Genomic DNA, 26,768 nt, shown 5'->3' on the forward strand with positions numbered 1-26,768 from the left:
GGGTACCACAAACCCCTACCCCATCCCAGGCTAGCTATTTTTTATGCAGAACTTTATCGCTATCGTATTCCAACTTACGCTAACTAAACCAATATATTACAAAGTCGCTTCCGAGTTTTAATAGAACCCCGGTAAAGAACCCTGTTTTAGACTAAATTATTTTTACACTGTCCGCTCTCCCGGTAAATCATACCCTATTCTAGACCAAAAATGTCTGATTTCTATACCCTATCCCTGGCTAAACTGCCTGAAAACCATACCCTTCACTGCGGCACGTACCCATATAGCTTGCACATGGGAGTACCCCCCCCCCCCACCTGGGCGTTAGATCAACATTGATGACCCGATGCTCAACCTTGCTGAAGTGATGGAGTCTGTAAGGGGCGCCTATCTGAGTATCTGTGATGTCTCGGCAAAGAGACGCGGAAGCAACTCTTAGTATTGCTGTTTTGTGTCCGTGAGAGCATTTTCTGCGCGATATGATAGGCTACAGAGAGTGGCTCCTTAAGGCTTCTTAAGCACTTGGCTTCCTGTCATAAACTTGTGGAAAGATATCATTTATAATGTTTCAGGCTCAGTACACTTATGCAGCCGCATTTCGTGAGAAATCACGAAGCTTAAATAATGAATTATCTTTAATGATAGCTTTCACTTTGTGATTAAACAACCAAACAAACAACGATAAAAAAGCAAAAGTTAAACAATACCCTATTTTTCAGTGTATGCTGTAAATAATTTCGCTTTTCATTTCTGCGTTAGTGTCCTCTCAGACCTCTCAGGCTCATGCGCTCATTTTGCTCAGAGCATTGACATCAGAAGAGTCTCACTAACCTCGTTGTCATAATGCTCAGCATTTCGTGACTAAATGTTTTTGTGATCCAATACCTTGATCGTTGATATAGTTCACGAAAACGAAACGATTTCATTGTGGACATGCATCTTTCGGTAATATAGAGGAAAAGGTTTTCATTTTGACTGTTTGTTGGTGAAAAACTGAAGGTAGGCTTCGAAGTTAACTGGATATGTGAAGCTATTCTCAGCATTTATTGTTTTTGTAAACTAGGACACAGATATTCGACAGATTTGTGTCTGTTATCATGGTAACTAAATGTAATAATGGTTCTTTATAAAATCCGTGCCGTCGTTTAGAGCAAAAGCAATAAGACATTTTTTTTTTGTTTCTGTTATCATGGTAACTCAATGTAATAATGGATGTTTATGAAATCCATACCGTCGTTCAGAGTGAAAAAAGACAACTTTTATGCAGATATTATCGTTTTCAAATTAAATCGAATTGAACCCTGATACTAATACATGGAAACTAAGGAGAAAACAACATGCTTCCCATATAAGAAGGAAGAAATAATGGAAATATGTATTAAGCTTTGCAATATCAAACGACCGTCAGTCCTAACCCGAGAATAACGGGAAATTTAACTGTCATTTCTGTCGAGCGAAACAGCATTAATTTGTTACTGAGTTATAACTAAAGGCTGTGGCCTGACAACTTTTGCATGATCAGCTCTGCCAGAAAATAACGAGAAATCTTATCTCCGCCAAATTTTCATTTCTTTTTTTTTTGTTTTCATGTTTTCTTCAAAATAGAGAGGTTAACTACAGCAGATGTTAAACAGAAAACATCGACAGAAATTTTGGCAACTACAATACCGAGAGAAACCTCAATAGTATCAGTATAAAATATTATCGGATTGGTGCCTTAGTTCTACAAAGAGCGGCAGATTTCTACACCTGTACCTCGGTGTTAGGCTTATTGGAAATTTAAGCTTAAAGAATAAGTCTGTTTCTCCATAACAAGCCTGAAAGCACTTTCAATTTGCTATTCCTGAACAGGCTCATGTATATTTTATTATTGATCAGGATTTAGTCTTAGACTTAACTGAAATTCAATAACAAGAAAAGCACATCTTGAAAAGGACAGAAAACAAGAGGAGGACCTTTTTACGTTCCCATAAAAGAAAAGGATTTTAAAAAAAAGATAGCGCATGGGTAAATAAGATAACTTTGTTCGAAAGCTAACCGTGTAAAGGGAAAAAAGAGCTATATATCGATAAAACTTGTACGAGATCATTTAAATGAAAGCTATTTAGCTATAGTTGTACTTAGTATACAAATGCACTGTTTGTCAACGTCCTGCCATGAATTTCACTTTACACGATATATTTTTAGAAAAAAAGGAAATTGATTTCACTTGCGTGCACTTCATATAAGATGCTCCTTCATGTTCCGTGGAGATGCGTTCAATTGCTTATACAAGAACCTCATGTTAAGAACTTTCAAGTTGAGCTAAACAGCGGTTTCAAAAGAAAGAATTTTCCTTGTTTACTGAAGAGGCTGTATTGCGTTTACCTAATAGTTTGCACGTAAAAGGTGCTTCACAGTTCAGATGTTAAATTGCGTCGCCCGGGGGGACTGCGTAACATCACCTTTAAACCAGATTAAAATGCAACTCACGTACAAGAATATTTCAGCAAAAACAACAGATCGAATATAAAACTATGATAACATAAACTTGTTACTAGTCTGCCAAAACTCCATTAGCTGATCGCTCCGTGTTTGACCAAAATAGCACTGAGTGTCCAAAATATCTCTCTTTTAATGTTGTGTACAAGACGCCACAGAAAGTACTTATCACTTCTTCACGTTAAGCATGTCACTTCCTATTCAACGTAAGATATGTCAACACGCATATATGATAAGTAAGTCTCCATGGCTACAGTAAATAAATGAATGCAGATCATGACAAATATTTGTATCTAAATCAATGAGCATTGACAGAAAAGGTTGTCCGGCCGAGCTTTTAAATATTTTTTGCGTGTCCCAACAATTGAGAATTCGAATACTTTGGTTTGAGTGTGCTCGTGACAAAAGATGTTTCTAAGTTTGTTTTTCGTTTCTAATGAAAGGTCTAAGTTCGCCAAGTTGTGATTCATGTCTTAAAATAATCCGCACCAGTGTTGTGGGTGGCGGGGGTGTGCAAAGTGTAAATAATAACAATCGATAACTTTGCTTGCGTCATTCTTATCTGATTGATGGGTAAAAGATAGCCGCTTCTGTATGTTCGGGAAGAAGGAAAAAGAAGAGCACACGAACACCATGAAATTGCTACCAAAGTAAAGAAAGATATTCGAGAGAAGATGTTCAAAGAGAAGATAGGTTCTTAAAATAACGTGGTATGTAGCCTAAACATCATAAATGTGTGTTTTAGTGTTCAGGGCTTGCTCAGAACTTTTATTATGCCGGTATGAAAAGAAATTTTTGCGAGAGTTCAATTTTGCGGATCGGCGATTTTTTTGTATTTTATTGGGACTCATTTTTGCGACTGTAAAAAACTGTTTTTTTTTTTCTTTGCTGGGTATTAAGTTTTGCGATTTTCAGGAAGTTTCCCTAGTTGGAATTACAACATTGCATTTTTTATTACCCTACATGCAATCACCAAGTGAAACAACATGCAGAGATCTAATCAGCGTCTCTCTACGGGGCCGTAGCCAGCATATGAGGCAAACCGAGGTACTTGCTTCAGCCATTTTTTCGTGATCTCATGCAGGGTTGTGTTTAAATGCAGTCATTATGAACACTCTAAGTACCTAGGAAGAGAATCTAACCGTGAACGTTGCCTCAGCCCTGGCCCTGCTCTGTTACAACTACATCTTGCGCTACTGTGACTGACTGCTCTTGCAACGGATTGCCGATTAGCAATCTGTACGGTACCACTTGATGTTGATTATCACACCTGTAGTGTACCGAGGGCAACTTCGTCGTCTTGCAGAGAAATTTTTGACGGGGACGTTTTTTTGCGTGAACTTTTCTTTGCGGGTCGTAGGGTAAAAAAGAAAAAGAAAAAGAAAAAAAAAAAAAAACGAAAAAATCGCAAAACTTCAAAACCGGAAAAAAGTTTCGCGCCACACGGTATATGTGTTCCCATTTACGATCATCTTAAATGTAACATCCCCGGTGTGGATTCCCAAGCTCATTATACACTGTCGCGAATTTAACTCTCGATCCTCTTCGTTTTAAAGATGAAATTGAAACTTAGGTTTGATATCAAATTTGTAAGGGTGGCTTTTGTGTACAAAGTTAAAGAAACTTCTAACGACCGGATGTAAAGATATATAATTCTTAATTATCTGTTGTCGACTCAGATACTAACACAAATACAACCTCAGGATCCGCCCACCTTTGTTCCCAGTGCCTCTCTTCGATCGGTTGGCTATTTTTGAACAATGCCATTACTATTTACTGATGTACGGTACGTAACCAGGACATTTTTCCCAATTTTACAAGCATGATCCTGGTTCATATGATTAATTAAATGCTGTCTTGGTGGTAATGCCGGTTTCCAAAATAACTCGCATTTAAATCACATGACGTCGCAAAAAATACTCATCACTTCTTCACGTACGCGCAAACCATGTTATCTCATATTTGACGTGAGAAAAGTAAACATGCATACAATAATCTTAAGGAAATCTTTGTCTTTACCTCAAAGAGCACCGTCAGAAAAGGATGTCCGAAGGGAGGAAGTAAAAACGCGAAGCAAGTTTAATGAATTGCGTTGCTACCATTGAAGACGAGCTTTTAGATATTTTTTTGTGTGTTTGTTCTAGCAATTGAGAATTCAAATACCGAGTTGACAATTTATTATAGTCAACGCGTACGATAAGCAATGCTTTTGTTTGACTTTGTTCGTGACATCAGATGTTTCAATATTTGACTATCTTCCTAATTTAAGGTTTAGGTGATGGGATCGGGAGTTCTCCAGCGTCACGTCTTAAAATAATGCGCACCAGTTTAGTGGGTGGCGGGGGTGTTGTAGAAGTCGTAAATTATCATTTCATAGCTCTGTTCGCGTCACTCTTACTGAATGTAGACGATTCACGAACAAGTTGCAGAAATCGCCGGCGAAGTAAAGAAAGATATTCGAAAGAAGATATTCAAAGAGAAGATGGGGTCCTATAATTAACGTGCTTGGTATGTAGCCAAAACAGAACAAATCAGTCTTTAATTCAGGGTTCACTCAGTGCTTTATTATCATATGTAATCCTATATTTAGGTTCATTCTAAATGTAACATCGCTGTGTCGATTCACAAGCTTGTTACTTTTTCGCGAACTCTCCATTCCGTTGAAGACGAACTGAGTAGATACTTGGGTTTAATATCAAATTTGTAAGAGTGGCTTTGTGTCAAAAATTTAAAGAAACTCCTAACGACCGGATAAAAAGAAAATTCTGAATTATCTATTGTCGACTCAGATACTAAAACAAAGCAGTGCTGATTATACAGCCTAAGGGTGCGCCAACCTTTGTTCCCAGTGCCTCTCGTGGTTTATATGATTTCAGTGGTCATATCTGACAGGAAAATGAAATAAAATGTCATTCTGATCCTATGATAGATTTTTTCGTTTTCTGTCCCGCTCAAGATCAAGAACACTTGTTAGACTTTTGGACCGAAATTTTCTCAGAGCCCCAGGTCGATCCCACATTAATGTTTGATGCTGCTTTTGTTTGAAACGAGTATAATATAAAAAAAGGGTCTGCTGTGGATAACAGGGTTGAATCAGAAAACAAAAGCGCTTAATCAATGATGCATTCGCTTGTCACTTGTGTCACCGAATTCTGTCTGGCGACGCTGGACAAACTCTCCACCCATCCCCCCTCGTTGTCTCTTGCAAGTGCACGCATATATGATATCTAACGGGACCCCGCACTGAAATGGGTTATTCTACAGACCAGGATCGCCCTGAGAAACTGATATTGGTCATAAAGTAGTAATTAAAAGAGATTACTTATTACCGGTATCTTCATGGTACCAATACCGGCAATTTCATGTAAATCGCTATATGATGATCACGTTTCATGAATGATTCAATTGTCGCGCCACACATTCCGCGAAACGTCTCGGCAGGGTACCCCGCATTTTAGGTAATTGTTTACTGCGTGGAAAATAATCAAATTTAGGTCAGTTATAATCATGTAGATACGCACTGAGAAAATAGTGTTTAAGCATTTCAGAGCAATACGTTGATTAAGAAATAACTGAATTTAGTTCTATCCTATTTCTGTGTTACAGGGTCAGTTTTCGATCATTGCAACGTAAAGAATTCGTAAATGTTTTGGCGAATGGGGCGATGAAGCTTAAGTTCTGATACGAAAAAAAGAGGTAAGTGTTTTTCACTTCATCTATTACCGTTGTAAGCCGTTATGTGTACTTTAAATTTTGTGCGTCGTTTGTGACTATCTGGGCTGTTTCTGGGTTCTGTTGATAAATTTAAAGTCGTTTTCGCTTTTGTCGAGCAAACCAAAGTCGACACCCGAGAGAGGCGGCGAATTATAAAAAACATAGCAGTCTCTACTAGACGGAAATGCTTTTCATTTCAATGATAACGGTTATCACGTTTTCTAAAACAAAACGTTCCTTACATTCTCAGTAGTACATAATAATTACTTGATGAAAGCCAGTGAAGTTAACAAAGAAAGCAATAATAAATCAATTTGTACTGTCAAATAGTAAACGCCACTCAACTTGAGAATTATATTCTAATGTTGATTATTGTGTACTAACTATATTGTTTTCTCTTGGTGCGGTACAAGTTGATTTTACAGCAATAATATTAATTGTTTGTAGTTTCTGTCAGACACCGACAGCGTCTTCGTCTTCAGTTAGTTTTAGCCTTTAGCTAGCCTCAGTTTTTTGGTTCTTTTAATCTTTTAGACTCTATAGGCTATAGGCTTTAGGTACAGCCATGAATTCCAGGGCTAAAAATCATTTTAATACCATTCCGAGCCTTTTGCGTGACTGATACCGCAGTGATAGTGTATATGTACCCACACCATATCGGCTTATAAATCTCGTGCAGAGTTTTGAAATATTTCTGATTATTCTAAAACAAAGAGCTTAAGAACTTTGAGAACTTAAGCCGCAGACAAATCTAGAAAAAAAAAACTGATGTCATGTCACTCGCTGTTGTTTAGTTTACCAAATGTTTTCACGCTGAGAATGTTCTATATCTATAAATGGCAGGGGCTCACATTGATTCGATTACGTGACTTTTAGTGCACGTTTTGATGGGCAAACAGTAATTGCTTGATATTCGATTGACTGATGACAGCTAAACGTTTCCGTGAGATATTATTGACCAGATGCCAAATCAGTCGGGTTCTTTTCAGCGATTATTTTGCCCCGACATAAAATCAGTTCCCTTTATAGGGTGCAGGGTACTGGTGCGGGGGTTTTCCCAACAAAGTTTGAAACGGGTGGCCTGGGCCCCTTTCTCGAAAGTCCCGGTAACTTTATAACGGAACCAAAGCCATGTTTTAACATCTAAATCAACTGAAGGGAATAGTAGAGCGGGAGTAGCTCAAAACCAGTCCATTCTGTTTCGTTTCCTGATACCTTTATTGTTTGAATTTCAAAAATATTAATATCTCGACCTCGAATGTAAACACGGCAAACAGAAAACAACGTTTCGGGACCGGTAACTACCGGTCCTTTGAGAAAGGGGCCCCGGATCTGCACCCAATAGACATCGTTTTGTTATAGAAAAGATAACCCTTAAATCTGCCATCCATAGAAAATGTTAGCCCTTTCACATACCGACAAAAGACACAGAAGACACACCACATCCTCTTTCTATAACCTTGGACTGAGTATCTACTTAAAAAACTTCAATCACTTCAAAGCCGTTAGGTGCAATTGCTCTCGATATTTTGAATGGGCCTATAAAATACCTAACTACTTAGCGTAACGTGTTTCTATACTTCAGGCCGACGCATTCCACTGGATAGTTATTTATGCGGTGGATAGCGTTATACACCTTTTCTTGAATAACCCGGGCCAGTTCGTGAAATCCCTGCCCTTTTGTATACCTCCAGCCAGAAAAAGGTACCCCCTGCGGGCACAGCTTCGCCCGTATAGTCTATTATGGGGATTATCCCCGGTTAACCCCGCCGGTGACTAGACTGGGAATAAAACGATACAATAGCAAAAAAGAGACAATAAAGATTATGCCTCGTAAGGTTGTCCGGACAAGCCATTTTTTGGAATATTGCTAGACCAGCCATCAAAACTCCATTAACTCCGACATCCAATTTCCGGCTTCCGTTTTGTAATGGGTCTGGAAGAGTCTGCGCTATATTATCAGGAAACAGAACTTTTACGAGAACAGTATTTTCCCATACGAATGTAAATATTAGTCGTTCAAAAGAAACCGCTGCAACAGTTTTCGACTTTGTTCTCCCTGATCTTAATTAATCAAGCTCCAAATACTGATTTTCATGCGTTCCTTTAAATGCTAGTTTGAGAGTTTGGTAGAATATTGCGAAGCTTTAAGTCGACTCTTTTTAATTTTTATAAGAATATATTTTATAAGGACTACAGAAGGCTGAAATTTGCGAAATTTTAAGAATATTTTAAGAATAAACCTGAGGCTGAGAGTGTGAAAATCATATAATTTTGTGTGTTGGAAATTTGCAACTACAATACAATTACGTAGTAGTAAATCATATAATATTCATCCTTCTCTAAACGGCAAAACTAGTTAAAAAAAAAAAACAACAAACACAGCACTAGCTGTATGTTCGATGTTATGACATTTCTGCCAGGAGTGTGAGTGATGTGCGTCACATCAGGGTTTATTGCTTGTAGTCTGGCTCGGAAATTACTTCAGCGCTATCAAAAGCAAAAGCCATACGCCATAATCTAAGAATATTCACAAGAATATTTTCAGCCTTAAATCGGCAGAAAAATAAGAATAATCAGCCTGGGCCGGAAAAACATAATATTCTTAAGGGAAAAAAGAGTGTAACGGCGCTACAAAGTAGCGATCCCAAGTGAAAATCGACTTTAGTTGAAAACACTAGTGGATGATGCGGCTGGATGCCAAAAACAATACATCGATTCTTCTGCTGGGTGAAAATTCTTTACAACAATTCCTGTCATCTTTGGTCTGCAAATTGCTGACCTTTTTCTCAATATAAGACTAGCTGTTTCATGCGTGCAGTATATTTGCCGGAAGTAAGACGGAACGACCGATACATGGTGCACGTTTTTAGCTATTTTTAGCTACCGAGGGTATGCATTTTACTGTACCAATAGGAAAAGTCTTCTGTATCCTGAAGTAACTCGTTAGTTTACTTCCGACGTCAACTGTGTATTCCGTAGTTGATGATTTGTCAATTAACTCTCATCACCCATCTGTTTAGTAATGTATTGAAGTTGTTAGGAGAATTAAGATTTTGGTTATTTTTGGGAATCATTTTAGTAACCATTTCATGGTGAAATGTGACATTTATCACAAACATGACATATGTCCCCCATTCACTTTCTAACACCAATTTACATGTAAAATAGTCATATAAATCGTATAAGAATGAGAGAAATTTGAATTTTCTATCACTCGTGATGCCCGCTCCAATATCCCTTATAATTAAAATTTCATAGATGTTACAAGTGATAAAACACTTAGAAACCTTTATACTTATGAATATAGTCTTTCATTAAAACGTGGAACTTCTCACGGCCTGTGGCTACGTGCACGAGTAACACGAGAGGCTATTCGTTTTGTCCACATTATGGACAATGGTGAAAAATTTCAGCATAATAATTAATTTCCACGTCCCTAGTAGGTACTATTGCAAATAACGAAATTTAGAGTGACTTCCTGTTCACCTGCTAAAATAGTTTTAAAATACGTTTGGCTCGCTGTCCCTCACATATTGAGGCAGAGTTCACAAAAGGTGGCCAAGCATTCATTCGCCTTTTAAAACAGGTATCTATATTTATTCAAAGGAGAGCTTTTTAAGAAGCGTTATTAATAGAAGTTCTGTTTAATTTAGCCCAACTGTAATTTCGAGAGGAGTATGGTACACTTCGATTTCAACCAAGGTCAGCAAGACTGCCGAAGCATCTATCGGGTCGAAACAATTGTTAAAAGCTAATTAAAAAATCAAGACAAAACGAAGAACAAACTAAGTGCAAGGAACTAAAAAAATGTGTGGGCTGGCCTTACAGACAACCATGGATGATGACACGAAACCATCTCAAGACAAAATATGATTAATAGTTAAGTAATTTACAAATTTGGCTTCCCACCAAAGGCACGAAAACTGAATATTCTTCAATTCAAATGGAAAAAAAAACAATGAGCCACAAATATGTTTATCCCAACATGTTACTGACTTTCTCCCTTTCTGCAAAATTAATAGTTACATTTCTACGGTTTTTCATAGTCCCACAGGTCCTCTCCTCTCCTGTCCTGTTTATCAGGAGAAACAACTACATTTTCGAGAGATTAAATTAGTTGCTTCTAGACATAAAGACGTAAAGACGTTTAGGCTGGTGTTCATAATTTGAAGCCAAGAACAAAAATCTTGAAAGGTTTGACCGATACAGCATTGAATCCCATGCACGAACCACAAAACAGATGCAGTAGTAGCTTCCTCTTGGCTAAAAGATAACATTGTTTACTCGGGATAATGAAAAAGAAAATAATTTGTTAATTTTTTTTGGCCCCCCTTAAGGAGACTAATGAATCAATTGCCTTATGGAATTTCAATGTGGATAAAATGATTCGTAAAAGCGAAATTCAGGACAATTTGAATACTAAATATCGACAGGGTATAGTAACTGCTTTTGAATCCCAAATTTTCTTGGTAAACTCAACTTTTAGTGAATATGCTCGTCTTTAGTTCTTTTGTTTTGAACTGACGTAACTAGTTCATAAAAAAAGCTGTTTAAATTTTAATTTACTTTACATTTCTTTTCTTTATTGGACTGCTAGACCGACAAGGTAATTAAGCTAAAAGTTCCGTCGCTAAAAGACAATCACTTTATTATTTTAGTTTGCTGCCCCGCGAAACTTTTCTCACGTTTCTGGCTACGACATCCTGTCTATTTTATCGATGAGTTTATAAATCTTCTGATCAAGATAAAGCTCTTGGCAACTGGTCAGCGCTTTCTCCGATCGTAATTTATATCAGTTTTGCATATTTATGCCTAGCAAGTTTATGCTGAGTCAAGCTGTATTTTGGCAAGCTTGTAGTCACACTAACATAGCTGCCATTTTCACCAGCACTTGTAAATTCATTGTGGTAAATGTAACGTTAAAAGACGTTAATTTATCCACCTTATCTTTGTAATAGGCCTTTTTCGCTTATTACCTCGTTACTTCATTTTCAATCATTGTTAACTGTGTCGACCCAATTGCTTTCTTTCATTTTCGTCCTAATTATAGTTCTAATGGTAACGGCCACTGCCATGTACACTAAATTATTCATTATGTGACACGTGTGTGGGTCAAATGAACTGGTGCTGATGCCAATTGAAATCTAAACACAACGCTGTAACTATAGCCGCAGCGTTAACGCTGATGGCACAAGTTATGGCGTAACGCGTTTATAAACTGAACTGAAAAATGTCGCTTTGTGTTTAAAAAATTCTGGTAAGTCTGTGTTTTGAAAAGGACATGAATGAATGAACTCTGTGCAAGTGAAGCTGTTTTGGTCTCGCGTTCTAAGTATGCCGCTTCCTCAGTCATATCGAATGTAGGCTTTTATACTGAATAGCGTTAAACCATGACGATATTTTCGTGTAGTTTATTCCCCATTTCCCCCCTGAAATTGCGAAAATTGAACCTCGATAAAAACAATAAATGGCTCTGTCTTAGGCAAGTGAGAAAAATGTAGACCATTATACGATTCATCTGTTTTCAAATCTTCACCAACGTACTTTTAACTTAGAGAATACACTTTGTCATAAAAAGAAGTCGTGTGAAGACTCAGATTTGACTCAATAAGCCATCCAGTGAGTGCTTCACTCTAATATTTTCCGTTGACTAATTCATCTCTTTTCTTTATCTTCTTCAGGGGTACCCAAGATGACAAACGTTACTCCAACTAGCGAACCTGAAACAAGTGTCCCCGAAGTGGAACCCACGTTTGAAGTTGCCTTCGAGCCCCTGCCACATTGGGACCAAGCGAGGGAAACATGGCAATGGGCCTGGGACCTTCACTGGGCAGGGCTTGGTTGCATGTTTGCTCTTCTCGCGCTATACGCGCTTTGGTCCCTCATTGACTTGGCGGCAAGCAAACACAGACGAAAACCTCTCCTTGCGTTGGCAATAAGCTCGCTTCTTCTTCTATTTGGATCCACACGAGCTGCGTTCTTTTTTATCAACCCCTACGAGTCCGAAGAATGTTTCTTACCAACTGGCACCTGCCCGGTGATATTGACCAGGACATTGTTTGGTATTGCCCTACCGTGCATTACCGCCTCGTTCTTCCTTGTCCACTTAGCGTTTCTCCAGTTGTCAAAGTTAAAACTATACCCTGGAAAGTTACAGAGCGTCAAGTTTGTGACTTGCGTTATCGCATTCCACTTTGCGCTCACGCTGATAGCAGAAGTTATGATATCAATGTACGCGGACTGGAAAGCGTTCAGCATCGTTTGCGAGACGTTTTTCATCCTCCTAAGCTTCATACTGTCCGTGAGTTTTATTTACAGTGGAAGAATCATTCTCAAATCTGTGCATGAATCACGGTCGTCAGTTCGCCGCTTTAGCGGCCTAAATGGAAATTTTAGACTCAACCCACCTCCAAACGTGGCGAAACTCGTCAAGATAACTTACATAACTGTATTCCTGGGCATAACCTGTGTTGTGTTGAAGCTGTACTCGATATTCGTTTTACACAACATGTATTCTAACGACGGAGCTGCCATACCCAAACCGTGGCCTTGGCTTATATTCGAAACGTCGTATAGACTTGTAGAATTCGGGCTTGGCTGTACAATGGCTTACGTAAACCCGAGACAAGCTTCCTACAGGAGGAGGTCCAGAAGTGGGATATTTTTGATGCAATGCAAGTTAAGAGCAGGGTCGTCCTTGTATATACAGAATAACCAGAGCAGTGGGGACAGTGGCGATCTTGCCTCCGCGACTCCTTCCGCGCGAAAGTCTGTGCCTACAGTGGAACTGGGGACTGTGAACGAGGGAGGGAATTTCTCCTTCTTTGAGGGACAGGATAAAAATGAATCAGAGTTGAGACCAACTTAAGTTTTTCACGAGAACCTCTCTTCTGTCACCTTACCTTGAAGAGTAAAGGAGAAAACGAGAACACTGCGCTTACTAAGAGGGAAACATTTTGTCCTTCATCTGTTAACAAACAATTAGAAAGAGAACGATACGAGAAGGGCCAAGTCCAGCTCCTACAGGTTGACGCGCGAAATCACCCAAGTGAAGAATCTCAACCTCTCTATCAACATGCTCGCAGTAGTAGTGAAAAGAAAGAAAATGTAACTGATTGAATCCTCGGCCAAATAAGACCTTTTGACATTAGCCATTCCTCCAGTAAAGGCATTTAACTTTGTCTTGTTTATGACGAACATCGCGTCAGATTAAACCACCTTGACCCCAGGAACCCTTTCCTTTGCCTCCCTTGACGTTGAGGAGAAACACCCGTCTTTCTCCTCAAAGGAGAGAGAGCCCGGGAAACAGGATGCCCGGGACGTTGTTATATCCCACGGACCTTTGACCAATTCCGTTTGTCGAACTGACATCTGAAGCGATGGATTACAACTAGATTACATTTGAACTGTAGTGCATTCTTCCATACGAATAACCAATTACCCAGCGTGCGGGCTTCTCTAATTAATTTCCTTGCAACGCAGGCTAGGGGGTCAACAGCCACTAAGCATAGCCGAAGAAAAACGACTCGACAAGAGTAACGCAAGTAGCACACCGCAAGAGCGGGAAAGGTCATGTGACCCAAAAACCACCGTTGACTAAGCCCTATACTTGATGGCTAAAATGAGTGATAGTTTCGCCCGGCAAGTCTAGAATATGAATTGATTCTGTACCAGCACGTGGTACGTAGTACATACATTGATACATGGTATATACATTGATTCGGTACCAGAATGTAACGTGGCTACACTTAAAATCCAATTTGTCTTATATGCTTCTGGTCTGAATAACCAGCGGAATAACACAACCCCGATATAAAGTGCACCGTCAACTTGGAAAAGCAAAAGAAAGCGAAGCCAAAAAGAAAATTTCAATTATTACATAACAATGTCGTTCGACTATATGCTCTTTCATATCAAAGATTTCCATACATTTACAGTTAGTTTGCCGCTACATTATGATGGATTTCTTAATTCTCCCCAGCTGTTTCCTTCACAGTGTATCGACATAATAAAAAGAAAATAGATGTGAAGCTTTTAATAAAGTGTTTTAAACTGTTCATTCGCCTACATAGCATCTGAAAATACCTTAAAATTCCAGTTTTAAGCCGTGGGCTGGTACAGCTTTTATTTCATAAGGGGCTTTGGGTGGGCTCAAGGTGATTCTTCACATTTGCATTGCGCATCCTTACTGCGCATAATTTATGGCGTCATTTGCGCGCGCTCCTGCACGCGCACATTGAAAACATGGCGGATTCGCCTTGATATTGAGTTCTGTCAGTTGAAAAATGGCTATAGCTCACTAACGAGCTGGGGCACACCAAATTTTTTTCCAGTCATTTTAATCAACTCATCATTAGCTTTGCGTGAGAGAAGACTGATCTGATTTCTATTGTTGAAAATTGAATAAATAAGGAAAATAGCAGCTGCACTGTAGTCTTCTATTTTGCAGTTTGATAGCCGTGGCAAGCAATTTGGTTCCAATATTTAACAAGGATTCAGCTGTCTGTCAAAATGAAACTTAAAAAGTTTGTGTCCGACACAAGTATTGACTGTAGTTTGAAGCGTGTTTTCGTGCGTCTGGGCTCACAAAGAGTTTAAAATAACTTGGAATGCGTTCTTGTAATAAGCTTTAAATAATGCTAAAATGGGAGATTTTCGATGCCTCACTACTTCTTAACGAGCATGGACACCCTTTTTTATTTTATTATTAAAGTTCTCATATGACAAATATTCATTGGACAAAGTTTGAACAAAAATCTATTGACAGTTTTATTTCAGGGGAATCACCTTAAACGGGTGACGGAGGAGGGGCTTATAAGCAGTATGAAAGTTCTGATAAAACCAACATCTAGCAGTACTAAGAAGGTACTACTGCCAAAAGGTACTGCTAGGTGTGTGTACTCTTGAGCACCTTTAGTTATCATTGTAAGGCCGTCATTTTCCAGTAAAATAACCGTCACACCAACTCCCATCTGCTAGTATTGTTGTTTCTTTTAGTGGTGTCCACCGCTTACCAAAATTCAGATTTTGGTTTGGAACTTTACTACCTCTCCCATTATCATGGGGTTTTAAACGTATGCGTGCGGCTAGTCGGTATACCTACGTTATCGCTTTGAACTCGTGTCAAAATACAAATTCTCCTCTCTGGTCTGCACATATTTCTTGTTGTATTAGTTAGGACAATTCATATCAATGTTATGATTATTTCCCCTTGGTGATCATTACGTTAAATCCCCGTGCATATGTGCTCAAACAAGAACTGATAGTTTGAGTAAAAACTCTGGCGTTTGCTTGTCTATATGTGCTGTATTTTCAGCAGACATTTCGTTTTCACGCGTCCTCTCTACTCGTTTAATCTCTGAATATGCCAGAGAGTCGCGCACTTTTAAGTCGATTATTTCTGAAGTATATCGATGGTCGTTCCGACAATCTTCGGAATTCAACTCGGCAGTGGTCCATCACTCGGCCCAAGCCTGTGCGAGTTATGATCCATCTCGAGATTAACTCTAAAGCGCAACCATTTCCAACAAGAAACATGACAAACTTGAAGGTTTCTCTGTCGCTCAGGGGCTTTTTCCAGAAAATCAGCTGCATATTCGGAGAGGCGGGGGGGGGGGGGGGTGAGCACGATTAACCACTTCTGACTCGCATATGTTCACTAGCCGAGTGCTTCTAGAGATGATCACAAGAATCATCCGATAGCAATGCTCATTTCATCTCGATACTGTACTTTTCCGGGGAGTGAGGGGTGGGGAGGTTAATCGAACATAATCGGGTGACCTTCGGTTAATCGTCGGTTATGCTCCAACGACGCACAGGTCGAAGCACCATGGCATGATTTTCGGACTTGACAGAGCGCTCTGAAATGATCATTTTCAGCCGGGGTACTTTCAGGACGCAATCAATGCTTTCTAACTATGTTAAATTATCCTGAAGGAAGCAGAACAATGCACTGTCACTCTTTGACAATCTTAATTATCGTAGAGCAGTTTAGTCGGTTACTATCGGAGTTGATAGCACTGATTAAGGATAACTTGACAAACCTTCACCTGGTTGGATGAGCCTGTGTACACCGCCCTCAGCTGTACACAAAGGTTCGATAGTTGCTTATGGTTTGATCGGGCACTCTCGGAATTAATTGACAATTTGCGTTTTCTTCTCAGCAATCTCCGACTGTAGCCTCGACTTGCCACAAGTCGGCTTCTACTTCTATAAAATGAGCGACGGTTTCCGACCGACTATCAAAACTGCGGAAACGGACTTTGAGAAAGTCCAACCGGCCAGCGTTTAGTCGGGAGCTGTCGGATTTACCTAAGAAGCGTCGGATGACCTTCGGCTAAGTCGGTTAGCATCACACGTCGTGGTCGGATGTTTTCGGAGTTGAGCATAAACGAACTACTATTCGTCGGTTTTTTTCCATTGAGCCCCATTATGGAGATTCTGAACCTCACGTTTTCTCTTTAAATTTTTCTTTCTTATGTTTCTTGTGCTTCTTTTCCTTTTTCTCCTCATCGACTTTAGTCTTCTTCCTCTTTTCCTTCTTTCTTTTCTTCTCTTTCTTTCGTTTCACGCCGTTCGTTTGGACGGCTTCGTGTTCAACCTGTTCTCTGCTGCGGCTGTGAGCTGCATCGTAAATGCAAATAAGAAGCATATAGGAAGTATGCAACTAATTAACCCTACTTGTTTATCATAATCACAGCTTTTATTTCCACAGTATAAACCTGCCAAGGGAGCCCCGGGGAGGGGGGGGGGGTGCTCGTCGTACCTTTTAGGGGTAAGGTAAGGCGCTTTTGGTACCTCTTAGGGTGTTTAGCCTCAAAAGGTCCACAGAGGGAGCCTTCGCAGTACCTTTTAGGGTATTGAACCAAAAAAATATAACAGGAGATCATGTATTGTTTTAGAATTAGTACCTCCTAAATGGGTACCGGCGAACTTAATGCTGGGGGTAACCCTGCGATGGACTAGCATCCCATCCAGGGGGGAGTAGAAATACTCCTAGTCGCTTCATGCTACAGAAACCGGGATAAGCTCCGGCCTGATGGGCCACTTGGCTTGCATGCAGACTTTACCTAGGGGTGGGAAAAAAGGTCAAGCCACGCCCACATAACAGGATCTTGGTACCTCCCAGGGCTTCTTTTCAAAATTTCCGACGAGCACGCCCATCCTTTTTACATGGAAGTCTTCCCCCCAGGGACGGGAGTAGGAGTAATGATATTGATTTTGTGTGTGTGAAACCCCCTTCCTTGCCCATCAACCTGGTTTATCATTTTGCTCCGTGACTCAAACACTGTACAAGTACACTGATATGCATTTTAGGGTTGCATGGGCAATGCGCAAAAGAGTCAAGCTGAGTGCTTTGTGTAAATTGTTACACTTTTCTGGTGCATTGGAGCACAAGACACGTCATGTTACTGGGAGCTGAGATAATAATTCCTGACTGTTGACAGAAAAAAATGGTCTTACCTTCACCTGTTAGGATGATTGAGTATCCAGACACTGCTGCTTCTGCTAAGCGGTCCAGCTCTTCATCATTGGTATCGCTGAAAAAGCAATACAAATAGTATTCAAGATGTCTATTTTCTGCTGAGGTATGGATATAAGTCAAGAATGAAGGACACTAGCTGCAGTAAATGAAATGAACACATGACCACATCACAATATTATTGTAATTGCATTTATTAAGCAATTGATATTTAAGCCGAAAAATCTACTTTTAAAGTTGTTTTCAAAATCTTTCTTCGGGTTAAATTTTAGACTGCAATTACAATATTATAGAGATCGTCACATCTTGTATTACCACGGTTCACATCAATCTCATTCTATGTACATGTTTTATTTCTTTCAGAGGTTAAAATGAATTTGGCCTGCTCCCAATGTATGGGTCATCATAGGTCAGTTGGTAGAACGCTGCATTGCTAACGCTGAATTCCTGAAAATGTCTTTCAGGAACTGCTTAAATTGTGATTACAACCGTGCAGATAGTAACATCTTCATTCCACTTAATTTATTTCTGAAGCTCCAGGACATGATTGTCATTCTATTGATCTCAGTAAATAGACATATGTCTCGGTGCAATCAGTTCTTCCCCCATCCAAGAGATCTCTGAGATTAGATCAAAAAAATTCCCACACTCACACTTTCAGAGGTTAAAATGAATTTGGCCTGCTCCCAATGTATGGGTCATCATAGGTCAGTTGGTAGAATGCTGCATTGCTAACGCTGAATTCCTGAAAATGTCTTTCAGGAACTGCTTAAATTGTGATTACAACGGTGCAGATAGTAACATCTTCATTCCACTTAATTTATTTCTGAAGCTCCAGGATATGATTGTCATTGTATTGATCTCAGTAAACAGACATATGTCTCGGTGCAATCAGTTCTTCCCCCATCCAAGAGATCTCTGAGATAAGATCAAAAAAATTCCCAGACTCACACTGATAATGTACATGTAGGATGTTTGATAAGATCTTGGGAACATCCTTGTTATAATCAAGGATCTTACATTACTTGCAAGGCTATAACACTCCAAATACAAATTAGTTATAATAGGTAAACATAATAAGACTATGTGCTTCCCATTTGGAGACTGAGTCGAATTTTGCAGGTAGGGGAATTTTTTGAATTCAATTATTTGAAATCCAAATTGGACCAGGATGTAATCGTATTTACTGATATTTACATTGTGCACACAGAACTGCCCAAAACAGCTTGTCAATTTGGACCTAACCCAAATGAAGAATTTATTTGGACAACTTCCAAAATTAAAATAATAACAATTATAATAATGGCATCCATGCTTGTTTGGGATTATGGGCTGAACACTACCTTTCACTACTGCTTGAGATGTTAATCTTATTCTTTTTACTGACAGTAGAACTGGATTCTTCCAGTAATCTGTGATTGGATGTCAACAGCAACCTGATCCCAGAAGATTCATGTGAACTGTTGTCATGTCCATTTTGTAGATGTTCAACTTCTTGAGTGCTGACATGACAAAGAGAAAATTTATTGACACATACAAAGCATCAAGCTTTTGGCAAAGTATATAACATCAGTGATATCATTTCACTTAAGTAAGAAGCAAGAATGACTGTAGTCCCCAAGCCTTAAAATGAAATAGCCAGCAGGGAGGCTGTTGCTGTGTTTGAAAACCAAGGGAAGTGTCTGTTAGGGAGGTCCTTGGCTACCAGCTGATACCAGCTGACACCAAGCAAGGCCCCCAGGGTCTAATCCCATTGGGGGGGGGAGGGGGTTGCTAGGGTGGGTCACAGAGAGGGGCATTTTTGTCAGTAAAACTGGTCATTTTTTTTGCAGGACAGCCTTGGCCCACCATTCCCTGCAGGCTTAGGGTCCAGTAGCCAGCCAGCCACACAAAAGCAAGGTAGGTCAGTAAGCTGTGTAGTGACAGACTGCCTGTGATTGATTGAGTGAAAAAGCCAATAAATTTTCTTGGAAGAGTGGTAGAATGGTTGTGTTGAAATTAATACAGTTTTCATAAATCCAGACACAAATTATATTTCATAAATTACCAGATGTAGTTCTTGTCCAGAAATTTTGACAGCTTATTTGCAACATGTTGTCTAAACTCAGGTGTTATCAATTCCGATGTTGAGGAGGCAACGTCCTCATCCTCCTGCCAGTGTCTTCAGTAAACAACCACAAAATCAAAATTAAAAATTAGTCAATGAAATCAACTCGAGATAAAGAAGAAACAAAGAGTCTCACATTAGGTAGCAATGACGACCCCAATGCCAACGCCAAGGAAAATGCCAAGTCAAAAATGAATTTATATTTTTTGGCAAAATTCACAATTTTCTAGACCTGTTCGGTACGCCAATGGCTCTAAATATGTTCTCAGGCTAAATATGCAATGACAGCATTTAATTCCAAATGGAAATACAAAAAATTAGCCGTCATCGTTCGCATGCCTCAGACTATGTACAGAACTTTATCATTTCACGTTCTTGTTTTACAGAAGATGGTAAAGAAATGTATAAGGATTTATAATGTATGTGCGCAGCTATTGTTTTGCTCATTAAATCTTTTGTTTGGTGATGTTCTTGTTGCCATCTAGATCGTGGTTTGCTTAAGCTCCCTATTTTGAGGTGAACAGAAAACAACTTCATCACTGCACATTGTATGGTTCTTCTCATTCCCTTGTGATCCCCGTGTTCTTCTCTAAATTAGTAAATCCAGTCCTTAGGGAGGGTGGGGGAGTAGAAGAGGGGGGGAGGGTATGGTGTCAAGCTGAAGTAAATTGCACATTCACTGGATCTAAATATACATACATGAGCTAGTATGTCTCTCTTAATCCTTAATTATTTGGTCTACTCTATCCTTCTTTATTTGCTTTCGTTAATCTTTAAAATATAGGAAATTAAACTTAAAGTTTTTCATTACAAAGTTCACTCACCTCAAACTTGGCTTAGATTTTGCAGGTGAATGGGAACTGCCATTAAATTTAACGACCTCTATGAAAGAAGTTAACGAGAAAGTGAGTTTACAGATATAAAATTATTTTGCTCTTACCATAACTCACCTGAGTTAACAATGTCAGTTATGACAGCAAATTTCTCCAAGTCTTCTGCCTCGGAACTTTCACTTGAAGAGGCCATGTTGAATGTTAGACAAGACTACCCCCCAAGAAAATGAAATTTTTGTGTCTTGAGAACGAGGCTATATTCAAACTTACTCTCTCCCGGTCAAAAGAGCGCAAACATCAAAGAGAGGCGACTGTCAGAAAATAAGAAAAACATAGAGGCTGATAATTAATTTTTACGGAGAAACAACGTTTATTCAGTCACGTCGTTATAAATGCATGAAAACATGGTTTAGCTGGGCGGATTTGAAATTTAAAGTCAACAAAGGTCATGGCATCTAATGTACCGTATAGCATGAAAAATGAGCTGTTGAATTCAGCAGACGAGGAGGACAGCGACGTTTCCGAAATAGCAACACGTACAAGACGATCAAAGAAGAAGGAACGAGCTCCTAGACCTTTAGAACCCAATGTTGAGGTGCAGAATGATCTCGAACATGCTGAAAGAAGCGGGGAAGTAAGTGAAGACAGAGATCTAGGGTATGGAGGTGTATGGTTGGCAAATAAGGTAAACCTCAACTCCAAATTACGTTGCTTCTTGTAGAAGCCTGTAGAGGTGTAGTGACTGTGACCGTGAATGTGCGTTTGTTGTACAGGTTGAAACGTATTTTTAGGTGCACGTTGCGCTGTTATCTCTGTCGACTTACAGCAAAAATCTTTAATTTCGATATTTAAGGTATCTTCTCGGTTTCTTCTTTCTTTTTGTAATAGTCTTTATTTATTTATGACTAACAACTAGTAGGCGTGAAAAACAGAGTTTCAGACTGTTCTATTTCTGGACATGACTGACTAGAAGTCGTGACGCATTCTATGCTAATCTACTAAAATACTCTTGAAAACTGAAATTTTAACATCTTGTCGTACCTTACTTGCTGCCAGTACATCTCCAACTGCTGTGTAAATAAATAATTTAATTTAATCTATAAAATATTCATATTAACATGCTCAGTCAGTGTATGTTCTATTTCTCACCCCTCCTTCTCTCTCTGTGGCTGTTGAAGAAGTACTCTTATATTTCTTTTATTGTTCTTCTCTTATTGTTTTCTTCTGGCTCCGGTTTAGCTATAGTCTAGCACTTATGCAGCAGTCATATCCCCCCACCCCCTCCCTGGGCTGTACCCTGGGCATTAGAGATTTTGAATTTTTGGCTGGTCAAATTTCCATCTCTTGGGACAAAAATGATGTTTATACTTAATAATCTAATACCCCAACCTTAGAACATACGTAAGAAAAATTAGTTGTGGAAAAGAGAGAAAGTCACCCTTGAAGGGCCCACTTGTAGCTTCCATTGTGCCACGAATAATTCTTATATATATATTATTAAACCTAAAAACCTTTAAACTTTTAAGAAAAGTAAAATAAGAAAATAAAATAAAATAATTAGGTAAAAATAAATAAATAAATATTAAAAAGCTAGAAGTGACTAAAATTTCACAAGTGAAACTTTACATTATCTTCAAATACTATACAAACCTTGTAGAGGTATTGCTTTTGATCCACAATGTAATATTACCAAGAAGGGTATTGTATGTTGATACCTTCTGTAATGCTGTGATCACCACGACCTCATTGAAGGCAACTTGTTCAAATCCCGCCTACCCCTCCTATGATAGTATCGAATTCCCTACCCCATCATCAACCACTGGCTCTTCCCAATTGAATCCCTGGAGATGGGCACATTGACTAGTCAAATCATTTTAAAAAATCATCAAGTTTAAACAATCATATGAAAATCTTGACCATGATTGTGTTTGGATATCTGATCTTGATTGTTATCATAGATTTTTATGATTAAATTTCTGTAAATGTTTTCTGCTTAGTTTTAGTTTCGATTGAGAAGATATATTCATTCAAGACAGTTTTTCACCAGATTTCCAAACACATTGAAGTTCATTAAAACCCCTTGGCTACATTTTGTGTATGTGTGATATTTACAACTCTTTTCTTGGTGTCCGGAAATGTGGTTAAACACGGTCTTTCATATTGATTTATTTTGATGTATTACATTCATTCAATGATTGTCAAGGGTTGTCAAGTCTTAGAACCTGGCAGCAAAAGGCGTTTTGTTCTCAGCTACAAGTACAGTGTACCACAAGTTCCTGCTCAAAAAAAATCTACTGTGAAGTCGTGGGTGGCAAATATTGTGGCAATCCTTGAACATGATCACTTCTGTGCTTTTGATTAGAAGTTATCTCAGCCTGTAGAGGAGTTTGATCTGAGCAGGAGTTTGATCAAGATTATATTTTACTAAATAAATATGATGAGCCACTAAATCATTTTGATCTTATTTTGTAGTTTCAAGCCTCATCAAGCTCATATGGTGCAAATTCTGATAGGAGAAAAACAGAAAGTGTTGGGTATGTGTTAAAAGCTACCCTTCAGGCCTAATGGAAAGATTTGAGAGGGGGAGCTATGAATGATTAATTTTAAAAACTTTCTACAGAACTGTGTTCTTTTGTGAGATATATCACTCTGTACAATACAGAGTTCAGATGCATGTACAATCATGTAATTTTGCAAAATCTGTATACTATTATATATATATAGTAAGAAACTTATAACCATGTGCTAGAAGAGCAACAATATACAACCTCAACAAGGAGAATTCAAAATGTTTACCATGCGAGGATTCCGACCTGAAGGCCACTTCCTATAAGCAAATTCTTTGCAAATTGACCACTGGCATTTAAAGGTTTTCAAATAGTTACTAATCAAAATGACCACAAATCTGTTGCCTTTGTAATGTACGGCTTGATACAGGGAGAATATTGTTAACCTCCACAATTTTCATTCACTAAATTGTAGAAAATTTTGTTAGGTGGCGTAATGGTTAGAGAAGTCACACTATAATATATTATGGGGTGTCCAGTCATTTTATAAAATTACTATTATAATATTAAACCTGTTGTTTTAATGCAGCAATGTGTATTCTCATGAACGCTGATCAGGATTTTGCATTTTGTGATCTCTTGTAGTGGAAACTCACTAGAATTTGATTCTCAAGAAGATGTTAGTAACTTTAAAAAAGAAGCACTATTGTAAGTACCGGTATGACAATTTTTGATGAACTAACATTTTTTAAAATTTTAGGTAGTCAATGACATTTGAAGATTTTTTTATATACTTAAATCAAGGCTCCCCGGTAGCTATAATAATATTATGTTTTTCTAGTTAACCCAAATGATGGTCATGTACATTTAGATTCCTTCATGTGTCACTAGTGCAGCTGTCATAACTCTTGAGTTTGAAAAAGCACTAAAAATGTAACACGTAAGCTTCACATCTGTCAAAATCCCCTCCCATTTTCCTAGAGTATATGCACGTATAATATTATGTAGCTACTGTATTTGTCTTGATTTACCTCTCAAAAATTAAAATAAGAAAATTCCCCTTGAGATCCTCCTAGGCTATGTACCGTATCAACCCTGATAAGATCCTGGACCCTTACATAGGCCCTTTGAAGTGGGATTTGTTATTAGTGTTTCCTGATTACAAGTTTTTATTTGTTTGTCAACAGTTGGCTAAGACATCCAAGAATAAGAGAAAATTGGAAGACTGTAACAGCAGCTTTTTTGCTTTTTGTGGCTGGAATTGGTATGTATGAATTTCATTTGTAATCCTCTGTGATGATATTACTGCATGTCTTGAACTGCAGATGTAGGCATATGCCTGGAGCTAGAGAATGAGGTGCAACCAATTAATAAGCTGTTTATAGAAAAAGAGAGAAACAGAATCAAAATCTATACAACTGAACACTGCTGATAAATATTGTTGTTTCATGAAAACAAGCAGCAAATAAAGGAAGTGCATCTTCTATTGATTTGACCATAGAACAAAATTCCTTTTCGTAATGGTACTGACAGGGATCCTTTACAGAATGCTCTCACTTTTCTAACCTCTTCATCTAATAATTAGACAATTATTGTCCTCCATATTATTGACACCTAAAAATAAATAATTTTGTGTGCACCCTCACATACTGTACCCCCACTGAGAAAGACCCTACTTATTATAAATAAATTATAATTTATTGGTTTACATGCAAGTTTTATGTATTCAAAATTTGCTCAGTAACTAAATGATTTTCTGTTTCTTTCTAGCTTTTCTTTTAGCTGGAATAATTCTGGCAGCTACAAAGCAGGATGGTGTGTATTCTTCCTTTTCTCTCCTGACTTCACTAATTTTCTTAAGATTAACAATATTAATATGACAAGCAAACGTACATGTTTTAATAATGAAATGTTGTTTTTCTTACTCAGGAATGAAGAGTGTTATATTTTTTGTGTGTGCTGCTATCTGCATTCTTCCTGGAGGTAAAATTATTATCATTTGTTTTGATGCTGATTCTCAAAAACCCCTAGCCTGGTCTCCCTCACTGTTCTCTTTTCCACGACCTACATGTAACAATTAACTGCACGCTGCCCGGCAAATTAAATCTTGAATTACGTCAACAGGTTTCTGATCCCTCTTTGTTTGTCTTTGGCAGGATATCACATAATTTACATATACAGAGCTACAAAAGGGCAAAGAGGCTACAACTTTGAGAGCATACCTTCATTCCAATGACAAAATAATAAATATATCTTCACAGTGTCATTCATTTGTAGCTGTCTGTGACAGTGTGGTTTAGAAAGTATTCTCAGATAATTGTACCATTTCTTTTTTTTTTTTTTTTTTGATAGGCATTATGATGTGTTTGATTGTATAAAGACAGTTTGTTCCTACAGCCTACATTTTTTAAATAAAAAATTAATGTTATGTTAAAGTTCTGGGAAGGGGAAGGGTACATTTTTTGGAAATATTGTGAGAAAATAAAACGCACCCAAAATTTTTGTAATGTTCCAAATTGAAGATTATATTATTAATTTTGTAGTTTCCTAGTAAACATTTCTTTAAATTTAAAAATTTCTTTAAATTTGAGGTAAACAGGATGCTGCGTCTTGGAGACAGCCTTAATAAGAGTTGTTGCCCCTCATTGAATTTGTGATAAATAGTTATTTAATATTTTATTTAAGTGCACTGAAATGTGTACTACTCTATCTGTAAATTAGTGTTCTGTTGTATCATAAAAAGCAAAATTAATATATACCAAATTAAATTAATGAACTTTTGATCTCATGTTTGATGAGGATTATCACTGACAGGACATCTCTCGTGTTGAGGGCAGGGGTTCAGCAGGGGTTTCATTAATGTTTTCAGCAGAAGGGCAGCTGGTTTTTGCAGACGGGCAAAACTATTTGAACCACACTTCTTTACAAGTAAAAATTTCCTCTAGATGGTCAAACCAGGCAGGCAAAATCTTCCTTCCAGCCAGTCAGTTTGCCCAGTGCCAAACCCCTGTTCAGTTAAATGTGATTTTCCCATGCATACAAATGAAACTGAATGAGCCAAGATTTGTCCATATCCATACCTCACCTACAGAATAAGACCCCCACCCCTCTGGAAATTCCAATTAAGCTTCATACATTTCTTTAAAATTTTTTTGGTCTTACAAAACCCCACCCCCAACCCCAGGAAATTCCAATCCCTTCTAGCCTGAGGGGGAGAGTATGGACATTTTCTGGAACTGCACAATAATCTTAGTGACTCATCACGGGAAATTTATATAGTGTTTAAGAGATACTATTAAAAATGTGCACTATAGCATGATATTGTAATGTAGAACTTGTTATTGATTTAATTTATTTTCATTCCTTGCTTGCTTTCCAACTTTTGTGCATGAAGCGGCATGACATTTTTTTTAAACGTGAGTTTTCTATATCACAACTCCAGTAGTGGGGCACAAGACTGCTATTGAATTTGCATTAGTGTACATCAATAAACTGCTGATTCTGTAACATCAACAGAATGTGTTTCTTAAGTAGTATACATTGAAGGAAAATTAATAAACATTTTCAATCCTGGATGTACATCTGATTTTGTTGTTGTTGCTTTAATATTCGTAATTGTATGCTTGCTTGTTTGCTTTGTA

The 26,768-nt window shown here is 38.3% G+C and overlaps 3 protein-coding genes across 9 annotated transcripts; 2 read left to right on the forward strand and 1 right to left on the reverse strand.

Moving 5' to 3' along the window:
* The first annotated feature begins 813 nt into the window (after positions 1–813).
* LOC145462941 (proline-rich transmembrane protein 4-like) lies at positions 814–14,823 on the forward strand. Of its 5 annotated transcripts, XM_081446619.1 has the most exons (3): positions 814–4,989; positions 6,088–9,784; positions 11,880–14,823. In XM_081446619.1, exon 3 carries the CDS (start codon positions 11,891–11,893, stop codon positions 13,064–13,066), a length of 1,176 nt encoding a protein of 391 aa, XP_081302745.1. In that variant the 5' UTR covers positions 814–4,989; positions 6,088–9,784; positions 11,880–11,890; the 3' UTR covers positions 13,067–14,823. The 5 variants fall into 5 exon arrangements, with proteins under 5 accessions (XP_081302745.1, XP_081302740.1, XP_081302742.1 ...); XM_081446614.1 differs by having other exon boundaries at positions 6,088–14,823; XM_081446616.1 differs by having other exon boundaries at positions 814–3,191; positions 6,088–14,823.
* An 807-nt stretch (positions 14,824–15,630) lies between these two features.
* On the reverse strand, positions 15,631–20,894 carry LOC145462949 (protein CUSTOS-like). The gene is made up of 6 exons (XM_081446627.1): positions 20,738–20,894; positions 20,612–20,669; positions 19,728–19,841; positions 19,024–19,182; positions 17,662–17,738; positions 15,631–16,821 (listed from the first exon to the last, which is right to left on the reverse strand). Exons 1-6 carry the CDS (start codon positions 20,811–20,813, stop codon positions 16,646–16,648), a joined length of 660 nt encoding a protein of 219 aa, XP_081302753.1. The 5' UTR covers positions 20,814–20,894; the 3' UTR covers positions 15,631–16,645.
* Positions 20,895–20,916: 22 nt separating this feature from the next.
* LOC145462950 (uncharacterized) lies at positions 20,917–26,723 on the forward strand. 3 transcript variants are annotated; one of them, XM_081446629.1, is made up of 7 exons: positions 20,926–21,305; positions 23,093–23,154; positions 23,773–23,835; positions 24,315–24,391; positions 24,898–24,942; positions 25,057–25,110; positions 25,284–26,723. In XM_081446629.1, the coding sequence occupies exons 1-7, from the start codon at positions 21,069–21,071 to the stop codon at positions 25,361–25,363; spliced, it is 618 nt and encodes a 205-aa protein (XP_081302755.1). In that variant the 5' UTR covers positions 20,926–21,068; the 3' UTR covers positions 25,364–26,723. The 3 variants fall into 3 exon arrangements, with proteins under 3 accessions (XP_081302756.1, XP_081302754.1, XP_081302755.1); XM_081446630.1 differs by lacking the exon at positions 25,284–26,723 and having other exon boundaries at positions 20,917–21,254; positions 25,057–25,277; XM_081446628.1 differs by lacking the exon at positions 25,284–26,723 and having other exon boundaries at positions 20,924–21,305; positions 25,057–25,277.
* Positions 26,724–26,768: the final 45 nt, after the last annotated feature.

The sequence above is a fragment of the Orbicella franksi genome, chromosome 12 (assembly GCF_964199315.1).
Source record: "Orbicella franksi chromosome 12, jaOrbFran1.1, whole genome shotgun sequence".
NCBI lineage: Eukaryota > Metazoa > Cnidaria > Anthozoa > Scleractinia > Merulinidae > Orbicella > Orbicella franksi.